The sequence below is a fragment of the Coptis chinensis genome, chromosome 4, assembly GCF_015680905.1.
Source record: "Coptis chinensis isolate HL-2020 chromosome 4, ASM1568090v1, whole genome shotgun sequence".
Classification (NCBI taxonomy): Eukaryota; Viridiplantae; Streptophyta; class Magnoliopsida; order Ranunculales; family Ranunculaceae; genus Coptis; species Coptis chinensis.
The window spans coordinates 11149460-11162814 of record NC_141459.1 but is presented as its reverse complement, the minus strand read 5'-3'; the positions used below and the strand labels follow the sequence as shown (position 1 = coordinate 11162814).

Genomic DNA, 13355 nt, shown 5'->3' with positions numbered 1-13355 from the left:
AGCATATTTCATTACATTAACAGCCATGATGGCGAAACCCCAACTTCGAAACCAATCCAATTCACAGATATACTTCACACCAAAATCTCAATTCTCCCTAAAAGTCCCAACCTCAAGTACTTGCAAATATCACTGTTTCCCTCTGCAGCACCAAGACGAAGAGCCAATTCGCCTTTTGAATTCTTAATACTGGCAACTGTTGCCGCTATTCCCTTTCAAACATCAAGTTCCGCAGCCAAATCTACTCCAAAAAAAAATTGGTTATAAGATAATACCATAAGTCGAGAAACACAAATGTAGAGAAGTTAAGAGTGAAGCTGTTACTCTTGAGACGCCTCAGATTTCCATTGGAAGCAGCTTCAAGTAAGAGTTGAGCTTTTGTAGTTGTACCAAACAAATGAAAAAATAGAGAAATCAGAAAGCAAAAAGGAGGAGAAGTATGAATTAAACTTTAAGAGTAGAAGAAAATATGATTTTTATTTTTTACTATTTGCAAAAGAAAATGGGAGAGAGTAAAGTGGACTGCATAGATGAGGGCCTGCAAATCCAACTGGTCACACGTGTAAAAGCACAAAAACTGGAATAAAAAATGCTTCAGAAGCCCATTTAATTATAACCATTACAGTATGATACTTTAACCTTTCCCTCCCTCAAAATAAACATATTAAAGAGGTCTGTGGCCCTGCTTCCAAGATCAGCGATTTTGTTTCTTATGCATACTGAATTTTGCTTACTCATAATAGAAATCTGTAAAAAGAGGGTGGTCTTAAGACATAGGTTTCTTTCAGAAAACTATTTTCCATTTCTTAGTTTTCTTTGTACATAGTCATACCAGAAAATTTTATTTGAAAGTTAAAATAAAAAAGGCTCCACAAAAAGAAGCTTGATTGAATGTAGATACCTTGTAATATTTTTGACATTCACCAAGGCCACTCAAAAACAAAAATCAAGCAGAATGAATTAGAGTTGAGTTTATATTAAAAAAAGGCAGAGAAATAGAATAAGGACCAACTTCCTACAAATATCAGTTATCGGGACAATGAAAAAAAGACTCAACATGGTATATTGTTAGTCCTATCTATATAAAACAGGTGTGGTAAGCTACCAAGCTTACGACTGAAGAAATCAGTGGTCATGCAAGCAGAAACACAGAGACCTAAGTGCATTTGCACAAACCACACACACAGGTTTCAAGTTATGAACAAAACCTTGACAGTGCCTGTTGAAATTGTCGATGTCCTCTTTGAGTGCCATATAACCATATAGTTGACACTTCCCACCAGGGTAGTAGAGTACATGATTGGTCTCCCATGTGTGTCTGTCAGTTCCTTGATTAGCAAAATGCTTGTGCAAACGCTCTGCCTCCAGATAGCCCATTGCAGCGGTCTCAAACAGAAGGAGACTCAAAAACAGAATTGAAGAATGAAAGAAACAGGATATCATGAACAAATAAAATTTGGAAAAAGAAATCGAAAAAGAATTAAAAATCTTACCTGTTGATTTGAAGACGTGGCCTAAAAATTGAAGAAGCATAAACACTAATAATTACGTCACGAATCTGAAACACAATCTACTAAATCAAAAAGATAAACCATTTTTTTTTTCACCTCGATTGAATGGCTGAAAATTCATTGTAATAAGAGAACTCAAATTGAAGAGAGAGAGGGCATAACTTAGCATTATATCTGATAATTGTCTCCTTTAATTTATGGTTCGTTCTTTATCAGAACACAAAGTCCTGCTGTGATCCCAAGTCTCTTTTGTAAATCTCCACTGTACACCTGTTAGAGAAAATGAACGCTTATAAGACAGACATATTTAGAAATGGTCTAACAACGGCCAAGTATAACCTCAACACTCCCCCCAACGAAAATACGCTGGAGCGAACGATTCAGTGTGACTGCCTACAGACTTAAGTGTGCATAATATGTTCAATGGCTTCACTTAATATTCTAAAAGTTTAATGCAATTTCCTAATATCTCACTGAACACATGCAACTTTTAATTTAGGCAATCTTAGACAATGTGATTCCAATAAATTCATTAAATGGGTCAAAACTGGACTTTTGTGCTAATTATCCAGTTAACAGATTGAAGTGGAATCTGGGCAGGATTATAGACTATGGATTATATTTACTTTTATTGATCTTTGGGTTTGTATGGTGTAGATCACTTGACAAACTGAAGCATAGCTATGAACCTGTATTGATTTTGTTGATTAAGGATTCTTGATGACCGTGTGGAAATTACTAAAATTGATTCAAGATTGAAAACTCACCTTGTTGCTAAAGGGGGCAAAATCACCAAGAGAATTAACCTCTTTCTTGCTCAATCTAAGATATGCTGGACTTCCCCTGTCTCTTTCATTGATCTCATACACATTCAATTCTTGCAACTTAGCTGAAGAAAAAAAAAACAAAACATATTAGTTTACCAAAACACATAAATCATTCACTTGGCCTTGCAGAATCAGAAATGGCAGCAGCAGTTTTAGTTTCTTTCTTATTCCAAAAGAAAGACTTAGTAGTGAAGTTCTTAGTACTAAGAGTACATAAACTTTGAGGGGCAGTTGGAAATTGAAAGTTTTTGCTTGTATGTAGGATACATGTAGGATTTACCTGAACCTGTAGCTGCCATGGTTCCCTCACAACACCCATGAAAAGTTGGTAATTATAACCATGAGTTGCAGAATCTTAAAGGATAAAGCTTCTCGATGGTACTCGTAATGGTCCAACACACGTTGAGTGGTAAACTCCACATCAGATGCAAGAAACACACTACTTCACATAAGATTTATCAAACATCTACCTATTCTAGTGCATTTCCTGCCACTGCCTTAAAAATAATTATTCCAAGTAAAAGAAGAACTTCCTGAATAATGCAGATCAGTGAGCCCAGTTACCCCCACACAACTTAAGAATTCTGCAGTGTCTCTAGGGTGCAAAGGCTCAAACCAAATCTTTCATCAGGTGACAAAACACAGTTGAAATCCCGACATACACACCAAGGAGTAGATATGTTACCATGTGTTAGAATACGATTATTCTATAAAGTACTTCTAGCACTCCCAGAGTTATAAGCATAAACTATAGTGAGAAAGAATGAGTTTAAAACAAAGAATGAGTTTATGAAGAAAGGAGGGGAAGTTGAAAGAACTAAATTTTTTGGGTTAAGCATAAAACAAAGAATGAGTTCATGAAGAAAGGAGGAGAAGTTGAAAGAACTAAATTTTTTGGGCTGTTTTTAAGACCCGGTATTAATGGTTTTAAGTGGGTATTAATGGTAAGACTACCCGCGTACATTTCAATATAAGCGTGGATTTGGTTTTCGACCTGAATTTACATAAAACTCCTTTGTGAGTGTGTTGTAACTGAAGGGTATAAATAGAAATAAAAATTTAAATGATGAAATAGTCCTTTTTAAAGACATTGAATAATTTTTCTTTATATTTAATTAGGGGTATTTGGTGGTAGTAAAAATGCTGGTCTAATTTAAAAGGCCAGGTTAATTATGATGTACTTTACTAATAGAGATAAATATCGTATGCTTAACAACTCAATGAATGAACTACAGAGTATGGGATGGGAGTGGAGTGGATATTTCTACACAGGGGGGTGTGTATAGTTATGGTGTACTTTTGCTAGAGATGTTCACAGGAAAGAGACCAACCGATGACATGTTCAATGATGGACTCAGCCTTCATGTGTTTTGAAGAAGCTCATAAAGAAGACGTCAAATCATATAATTGGATTAAAGAATGTTTAAGTTCAGTTATGAGAATCGGAGTAGCGTGTTCAGAGGAACTAATGATTGATCGAAAGGACATTCAAGATGTTCGATCTCAAGGGAGATGTATTCAGATAAAAGATGTTTTTCTTCAGGTTTGAGGTAATGAACGGAGGTGAAAGTGTTAAACTCTGCTCATTATCATGAAATTCATATAAAGCAAAAGTATGTTAGAAGATCTAGCGCGCTAGCTTGTTTGTGTATGTCTTATTAAGGATCCGTCTTTATCTTAGTTAAAGCCATGCATTCAGTGAGACGAAATTCCATTAAATAGTTATGTTCTGGTGAAGTTAATTGTCCAAGAGTATAGGCTGATTACCAATTTAATCCAGTCAGTCATAAAAAAAAAAAAAGTTAAAACGAATAGAAATCCTCTCACCTAAGAAGAAGAAAAAAATGACGAATAACTATGCATATTCCTTTCCAGTGAAAAAGAAAAAGAAAACTTGAACCCGCATAATGAAAATTTTGTCATTATATTTCTTTTCTAGAGCAAAGGTGAATAGGTGATAATAACTTATAAAATTTTAATAGAGCAAATTATAAAATTAATTTTAATAGAGCAAATTGGCACTCGATATAAATTACTCACGCAGAAAATTACAAAACTTCGTTTGGCTGAGGGACCAGTAGGCTACATGCACGGCAGTGTTCATCATGACACATGCATTTGTTATACACCTGATCGAACATGCATTCAGTCAATTGATTCTGATTTTGAAGTACACACTGATTGTTGTTAACATGTTAAACGCCGGAGATGAGCATAGAGGAGTTTACAAACAAAAATGCAAAACAAGCCCAACAGGGACATGCTAATTAGCATATGTCATATGATAACCACTTGCTGTTTTTCAAATGAAAATCCACTGTTTGAAACATCGAACATACAGTGGTTTTGGCTGTGTTACTGTGTATATGAAGTTCTGAACTTCGACTGATTTGTTGGCTTATGAGTCAAGGTCTCCATTTCAATGGCAAAGATCAGATATATTTGGCAAAGATTGGATCCAGTAAAAGAAACATGAATTTGAATATTGCGCCACACACACACTTAAAACTCCCACAAACTAAGTTTTCTGAAACTGCAACTGGCATCAGTCAGCAAGTGGCCTTTTACAAAAAAAAAAACGAACAAAAAAAAATCCGTTACATTGAAGTTTTCTCATGCATTGGTGAATTATTTACCTGCCGTGTAGAATAATTTGCTAGCCAGGGTCTTATTCAATATGATGTCGAGTAAAACTACTGGTTCACTTATGCAATTCGTATGGCTTGCATGCTTAATCAAATTCCAGTTTCTTATATTCCTACATGGAATTCAAAAGTTATTGCAATGCGCTCGTCGCCTACTTTGCATAAATATTTAAATAAATTTGCACATATAGAATTTCTAACAATTCCTCAAATTTTCTCTTTACCTTTCGGGTTCTTATTTCGGCTACCTTGGGAAGGAGAGAAAGACTTGTAAGGCTTTCATATTCATTAATTTGTAAAATATGTGATTTTACTTTTCAATTAAGCCATCGTTGGAGTCAATTACGTTCTCCATGAACCCTAGTACCAAGAAATGTATCTCTGATAGTGTGCAATTTTTTACTGACATCTCTAATATCCATCCTCTGTACCGGTGATTCAACGGAACATGCAATCCCAATTCTGACTATTGCAGTAATGCACTCTAGCAGTTTTGCTCTTCTATGGCTACCAATTCTCATGCTATTAGCATCTCCTAAAGTGTCATCTCCTTCAGATAGAAGTATTGGATCTACAATCTTTATAAATTGATCTTGCAAACCATTGCTAGCATAGTTATGGAGGCTTAAACCATCTTTAAACATCTCGTCGGTTGGTCTCTTTCCTGTGAACATTTCCAACACCATAATTCCATAACTATACACATCACCTTGTGTGGATCCATCAGCTCCCATACCATATTCTGCAGTATATACATCAATCACTAGTTTCCATAAAACCATTTAAATGTAACAAAAATATATATTAAGAGTCAGCAAAAAGAAAAAGAATATAATATTAATACTGTAATGCTTTACATATATCTATTAATATACTACATAGAGATTGAAAAGCTCCTTACAATCGTCAGTTAAGATATTGATAGAAGTAAACAAACTCACTTAATTACCACCACAACTATAATTCTTTCATCCTCAGTCTTTTGAATTTTAACTCCACTAACATAGACTGAAAAGAAATTAGATCAAATTAATCGTTTTATTATTATCTCTAACAACTATTTATTCCCACCAACATTCATTTTTCCTCTTTTAAGATATCTACATAAGTATGTTATAAGCTCCGAAGGTGAAAACATCCAACAATCCAAGGCCCGACCTCTTTTAGCCTTGTAATTGAGATCTTAATGGTGTCAAACTTAACACGGGGAATAAAGAAGAGATAAGGATTTGAGTTTCACTAAAATGTTGCAGCACAGAAAGATTATAACTAATGTTGAATACCAGATAATGATTTTCATGCACTTATGAATTGGAAAAAAGGACTAAAATCAACATATGTCGATCTTTAAATTCCTACCTGGAGCAGCATAGCCAATAGATCCCTTTACCCTTGTTGAGGTACTTTGATTATCATGCAAGTTCTCTAGTGATCCCGAAAGAAGCTTTGCCAAACCAAAATCACCAACATGAGCTACCATATCATTATCGAGAAGCACATTGCTTGGCTTTAGATCACGATGAATAACCAAAACATGGCACTCGTGATGAAGATAGATAAGCGCGGAAGCGACATCAATGGCGACATTGAGTCTTTGAAGTAGGTTCAAATTCAATTCTTCATCTTGTTCACTAATCTCTTGATGCAACCACTTCTCTAAACTTCCATTTGGCATAAACTCAAAGACTAGTGCTTTAAATTCATTTCCTTCGTAATCCACGCTAGAGCAAGAAGTTAGAATCTTAGCAAGATTTCGATGGCGGATATTACGCAATGATTCACACTCTGCCACGAAACTCCTTAAAGCTCCTCTCAATTGAAGTTTGAACACCTTAACAGCAACAACGGTTTCATATTGGTTGAGCATTCCCTTATACACACTACCAAAAGCACCTGAACCAACAAAATTAGCTGGAGAAAATCCACCAGTCGCTTGAGAAAGATCTCCATAAGAGACCCTAAGATGTTGGTCACCGAATGATTGTGAAGAAGCCGTTTTAAGTTTACTTTTTCTTCTCAAGTAAAATATTAGAGAACTTGATGCCAAAAGAATGAAGACGACCACACTGATCAAAACTGCTATTTTGGAAGGATTGGACATTCCTTGCCTTTTTTCATCTTGCTTTCCTGATTTCTTTATTCGGCATGGCGGCAATTGCAGTTCATATATACCCCCACAGAGATCAGAATTTCCAGCTACTGAAAAATTGCTTGCAATTCTAAAGATTCCGTTCACTGGTACCTCACCTTCGAAGCCATTGAAGGATAGATTCAACCTCGAGATACGGAAAGTCCTCCAAATATTTTGGAATTTAAGCGGAGACAAGTTGTTTCTTGATAGATATAATGTTATCATGACATTCTTTAAAGAACTCAAAGATTGAGGAATTGTCCCTTTAAACAAATTTTCATTCAAAGAAAGATATTCCAAACTCAAACACCCACCAAGAGTACTAGGCAATAAACCAAATAACTTATTTCCAGACGCATCCAGATGAACAAGATTTTTTAGTTTTCCTACTACTAAAGGTAGGGAACCAGTTAAGGAGTTCATAGAGAAGGAAAGACGAAGCAGAGTGGAAATATTAAAGATCTCTTTTGGTAGGGTACCATTTAGGTTGTTTTGTTGGAGATCCAGTATTTGCAATTGGCTAAGAGCACCAAGACATGAAGGAATGTTTCCTTCCAGTCTGTTTTGATGTAAAAGCAATTCACTCAAATTAGTATTGTTTGCTAAAGAAGATGGGATCGGTCCAGACAATCTGTTTTCATACAGATGTAACACCTGTAAACTACGAAGTTTTCCAATAGAAGATGGAATACTACCGTAAAATTTATTAGAATAGAGAATTAATGCAAACAAATTGACTAGGTTTCCAATCCCTTCTGGGATAATTCCATATATCTGATTGTTTTCTAGATACAACTCCTCCATTTGGTTGGAGAGATTGGTAATAGAGTTCGGGAAAACACCTCCAAAATTGTTTCGGTCAAAAACCAATGTATTTAGATTACTGGAGTTGGTCAAATAAGTGATAAAACTCAAATCATGAGCTGATCCTGTTCCTAGATGATTGCCTCCAAAATTTATCTTTTTAATCGTTTGAGGGAATTGAAAATCCTTAGGAACTGGTCCTTTGAAATTGTTTTCTGCAATATCAATTGTTTGAAGTTTAGAAGCATTATCTAATGAAACTGGGAGTAGTCCAGAAAGTTGATTTCCACCACCAAAGAAACCAACGAGATTAGGAAGAGTGATGCCCAAGTCTAGTGGAAGACTACCACTAAATTGGTTAACAGCAATTCCTAATTCATTCAGGGATGAGATGTTGAAAATTGTTGAAGGGACCTCACCAGACAGTCTATTAACTGAAACACTGAAATATGTTAACCTTGACAGTCTACCAAAGCTGGCTGGAATACTTCCAACCAATTTATTTTCTTGTAAAAGGAAGGTTTGAAGGGAAGAAAGATTACCTAAAGAAGGGGTAGCTCTCCTGTCAGATTACTTCTTTGAATAATCAAGAATGCAAGCTTTGACAATGAGCCGAGCTTTGCGGAATATTCCCTGACAATTTGTTCCGACTTAAATCAATGAACCTGAGTTCAGTACATTGGGTTAGATTGACTGGAATTTCTCCTTCCAAACTGTTACTGCGCAGACTGATTAGTTGAAGACGAAACAACCGACCAATTTCTTGTGGGATCTCACCGTAGAGTTTATTGTGCTCTAGGTTGATGACCCTTAGGAAACTGAGGTTTCCAATATGAGGTGATATCGATCCAACCAAACTCTGGCGGGAAAGATTCAAACTTATGACTCTTTGATGACGCTTGCCGCATGTAATGCCTTGCCACTGACAGAAATGAAAAGAGTGGTTCCACGAGCTTAAGCCTTCAATCCCATCTCTGATGGAGATTAAAGACTGAATATCGGTCTCATTTCCCGAGGTGGCCATAGAAGGATTTGTTTGTGACAATTGGTTAAAAAGTAGGAAGATGATGTAAAAGTTAAGTAATGTAAATGCCTTCGAAATCATCATTGCGAATTGTAGAGTTTAATTATTTTAATTATGTATGTGGTGTAGCAATATATAGGAGCATTGCTGCGACGCGTACTTGGTTGATTTACAAATGTGAATCCTCTGTTTCGGTCTTCAAATTTTGTGTTGCCTGTAGAATAATATTGTCGTGTAGAATAATTTGGTAATCAGGGTCTTTTTCAAACTAACGTCGAGTAGAATTACTGATGAATCGTTTTCTTTCTTTTCATTTTACTGATGGAGTACAGAGTCGGTGCAGATGGATATCATAGATATGCCCTTGCTATATGAAGGAACTAGCTATTGAGAGAATGGGCATATTGTATCGTCCATTAAAATATGGTGTATTACAGTTTACATTGACTTGAATATCAGAATATGCTTTTACAGAATCAAAAAAGTATGTAACACAAAACAGGTGGGGCTTGCCACTCTTAAGTATTAACCCAACCAAAAAAATAACCCACCAAAAATCAAAGTCTTTCGATTGACGTAAGAGTCAAGATTGCATTTTTTTTTCCTTAAGAGTTGTGGAATTGTGGAGTAAACCATCAACATCAATGATTCAACGTGCTTTGTCCTTGAAACTCTTAGTTCTCATGATGCATGGTTACTTCTTAAGGTCCTGCCGTGTATGATATTTTGCCAGTCTCACATTGAGCTGTTTCACCCCAGATTACTCTTATCAAGGCCGAAAATATCAACCGATATATCGATAATATATAATATATATCAGTTTTTGAGGTACTCGATATAGATATATTACGATATATCATTGACTTTGACCAATATTTGACCGACTCTCGGCAACCAACATCTTGGAAATGAAACATTTGATGTTGATATGTCAGATAACATTTTAAAAGGATGCATAACTTCAACTATTTTATGCAATCCAAATTTGCAAGTGTTAAACCTCTCTTATAACCAGTTTACAGGTACCATACCAAATAAAGAGATTGCGCTGTCCTCGGGTTTAAGTTTCCTTAGTTTAGCACATAATTCAGTAAATGGTCCCATACCATTAGAAATCAGTAATTTGAAGAAACTTCAGACATTAGATGTCACTTAGCAAAAAAAATAAAAATAAAAATTCAGACATTAGATGTCTCCGATAACAAATTGATCGGAGAAATTCCTGACACCCTTGCAAGTTTTTTGAGTTTGGAATACCTTTACTTCCAAGGTAATTTCCTCCAAGGACCCCTTCCCTCTTCACTTAGTTCTTTGATAAGAAGCCTCCAGGTTTTGGATGTTTCACACAACCATAGTACAAAATATCAGGATATGGGTATTTATCGATATTCAATTTCTGGATATGTATCGTGGATATATCCCCCTCTTTGGGGATATTTGACATTGTTTCACATGCAAATATCGGGATATATCCAAAATATCGACAAATACCGTTAGATATTGTGGATATTTCTTGATATATCATGATACATTATTTATATTTATTTGAAATATAATGGTAAATATTAAATAAAATTGTTATATACATAAAATATCGCCAAATATCTCTAAATATCACAAAATATCACAAATATCCCAAATATCGTTAAAATATCATTGATATTTACAGTTGTATATATCTTTGAACATATCGTGATATTTATATATCTTTTTCTGAAATCCGGATAGATATCCCCAAATATCGCGATATATCGGGACATTTTGTACTATGCACACAACAACATGACTGGAAATATCCCAAGAGGTCTAGAGGATCTTTTTACGAAGCGTAAACCTATCTTTCAATAACCTTGAGGGTGAGGTGTGGACGAAACACAATGCCAGTGCAATATCAGTCGTTGGAAACGACAAGCTTTGTGGGGGCATTCCAAAGCTTAGGTTACACAAATGCAACACCCCTAAGTCTACCAAAAAAGAAGTTCCTCTAGCTTTAAAGGTGGCACTTGGGGTACTTGTACCGTTGCTACTAGTGGTGGCATTGCTCATTGTAATCATTTTGATGAAAAAGCCTAATGCAAAACCTCCTAAAGAACAATGTCGTGCAGGAGATCTTAGAAGGGTCTCCTACAATGAGCTTCAAAAGGCAATGGATGGCTTTTCCTCAACAAATTTGATTCGTATGGGAAGTAGTGGAACTGTCTACAAAGGGATTCTCCAGCAAGATGAAGGTCTTATTGCCGTGAAGGTACTTGACCTCATGGAACGTAGAGCTTCCAAGAGTTTCGTCACTGAATGCATGTGAAGCCTGGAAAGAAATTCGACATCGAAATCTACTCAAGATCTTAACTGTTTGCTCAAGTGTGAATTTTAGCAGTAATGATTTTAAGGCTATTGTTTACGAATTCATGCTCAATGGAAGTCTAGAAAGCTGGTTGCACCAAATTTCAGATGGACAAGATCTACAAAAAGGTTTGAGCTTCTACCAAAGATTGAACATAGCAATCAATGTCGCATCTGCTTTGGATTACCAACATAATCAATGCAAAGGACCTATAAATCATGATCCGAAGTCGAAAATGTACTGCTCAGCAATGACATGACTGCCGTTGTTGCTGACTTTGGCTTAGCAAAATTTCTCTCCAAGGCAACTACCACATCCAACAAAAACGAAAGTAGCTCAGTTGCTATAAGAGGAACTATTGGGTACATTCCTCCAGGTACTTCCACTCAATTGTCATTCTCTTTTACAGAGGTTAAATTCATAATATGGTTGCATGCAATTTGTAATTTAAAAGAATGAATATAGCTTAAAATACGTTCAACAAATAAATACTGGGCCACTATCACAGGCTTAATGAGTCTATCAATGGATTGCAGAGTATGGCATGGCCGCAGCGGTGTCTACACAAGGGGATGTTTACAGTTATGGTGTACTTATGCTAGAAATATTCACCGGAAAGAGACCTACAGATGACATGTTCAAGGATGGACTCACCCTTCATGTGCTCTGTAAAAAGGCTTTACCTCACCGGGTGGTGTTGGACATCGCAGATATGCACATGCTATCCGATGAAAATCATATTAAAGATGGCATTCCTAGAAATCAAATCAAAGAATGCCTGAGTGCCTTAATTAGAATCGGAGTAAAATGTTCAGAGGAACTAATTACTGAGAGAATGGAGACTCAAGATGTTCTCAAAGAGCTGCGTTTGGTTGAAAAAGTTTTTCTTTCAGGTTAGAAGTGAAGTAAAAATGAAATTCTGCTTATTGTATTCGTAGTTTAGGTTCTACAAGCATGTTATCCTTCTGAATGTATTCTTAAGTGTTTGTTTCAAAAGATTGTGTGATAGGTGAAATTTCACCGATACTTGATTAGTTAGAACTGATACTCATATATACAGCAATAGAAAACAATAGCTAGTATGTGAACAAATTCTCAGAGACAAATTTAACAGATTGAAGGATTGGCAATAGACTACAATCATCATATCCAAAACTTCGTAAGAAAGTAGATTATAGACGTACCTGGAGAAATATAGCCAAAACTTCATTAATGGAACTTGCAGAATGAGAATTCAAGAAAAGATTATACGTCAACTAAAGACGGAGTTCAGAGATCCTCCTGCAATCAGTGGCGGACCCACATTATTACCACGATAAAATTGGGGCTTATTTATGTTATGACTTCAAAATTCAAATAGTAATTGTGGATTTTGGTGGTCCTAATTCCTAAACAATTGGAAGGCTATAAATGGCGAATCAACATTTAGCGTACTGTTACATAGTTCCATTACCTACAAATAAAACAGCAGCAAAGACCACGCTTTTCTACAAATTCTAAGTAGAACATTTGATGTTACAGACTTAAGAGCATATGGTAAGCGTCAACACTGCAGAGTGCCAAAAGCTGTTACTGATATGAGTTAAACAGATGAAGATTTTCGGTGTTATGGCAGAATGATAAATGAAAGCATCTAGACTGAAAAAAAAAATATGTCCTCATATTCTCTTACTAGGAGTTCATGAATTTGAATTTATAGCAATTGACAGTGGCTACTACAGGCCATGTTACAAACATGACTAAAAGAAAATAAAGAACCACATTGTTCAAATCTCTATACAAAATCACATCTCTTCAAGATGAAGAAATGACCACCAAACTGATTACATAATTTCACCCTAAGCTCGGAAAATCATTAGTGTATGCGAAATGATGATCTAGCACCATGCATATATGCAGCGAAACAGCCAAACCAAAAAAGATACACTGGACAGTTGCTGAGTAGATCAACACGGGTCGGAAGTGGATGACTAAGCTTGTTTGATGGTTATTATCCAGGCAAACAGGATTCGGTTAGCATTGCGAATTTGAAAAACCATTTTTCTTTTTTATCCCCCTATTGACCAGGGTTT

The 13355-nt window shown here is 35.8% G+C and overlaps 2 protein-coding genes and 1 long non-coding RNA gene across 6 annotated transcripts in view; 1 reads left to right on the top strand and 2 right to left on the bottom strand.

Annotated features, from left to right (window-relative positions):
- Positions 1–13355, bottom strand: part of LOC147501851 (rhomboid-like protein 20) — a 61635-nt gene that overhangs the window by 25284 nt on the left and 22996 nt on the right. The window lies entirely within an intron of this gene.
- On the bottom strand, positions 22–2595 carry LOC147501855 (uncharacterized). Of its 4 annotated transcripts, XR_015221492.1 has the most exons (7): positions 2456–2595; positions 2279–2400; positions 1608–1781; positions 1494–1514; positions 1209–1402; positions 325–375; positions 22–241 (listed from the first exon to the last, which is right to left on the bottom strand). It is a non-coding gene; the product is annotated as an uncharacterized LOC147501855 (long non-coding RNA). The 4 variants fall into 4 exon arrangements; XR_015221489.1 differs by having other exon boundaries at positions 1494–1781; XR_015221491.1 differs by having other exon boundaries at positions 1209–1514.
- LOC147501854 (putative receptor-like protein kinase At3g47110) lies at positions 10702–12459 on the top strand. The gene is made up of 2 exons (XM_086606873.1): positions 10702–11659; positions 11820–12459. The coding sequence occupies exons 1-2, from the start codon at positions 11539–11541 to the stop codon at positions 12179–12181; spliced, it is 483 nt and encodes a 160-aa protein (XP_086462999.1). The 5' UTR covers positions 10702–11538; the 3' UTR covers positions 12182–12459.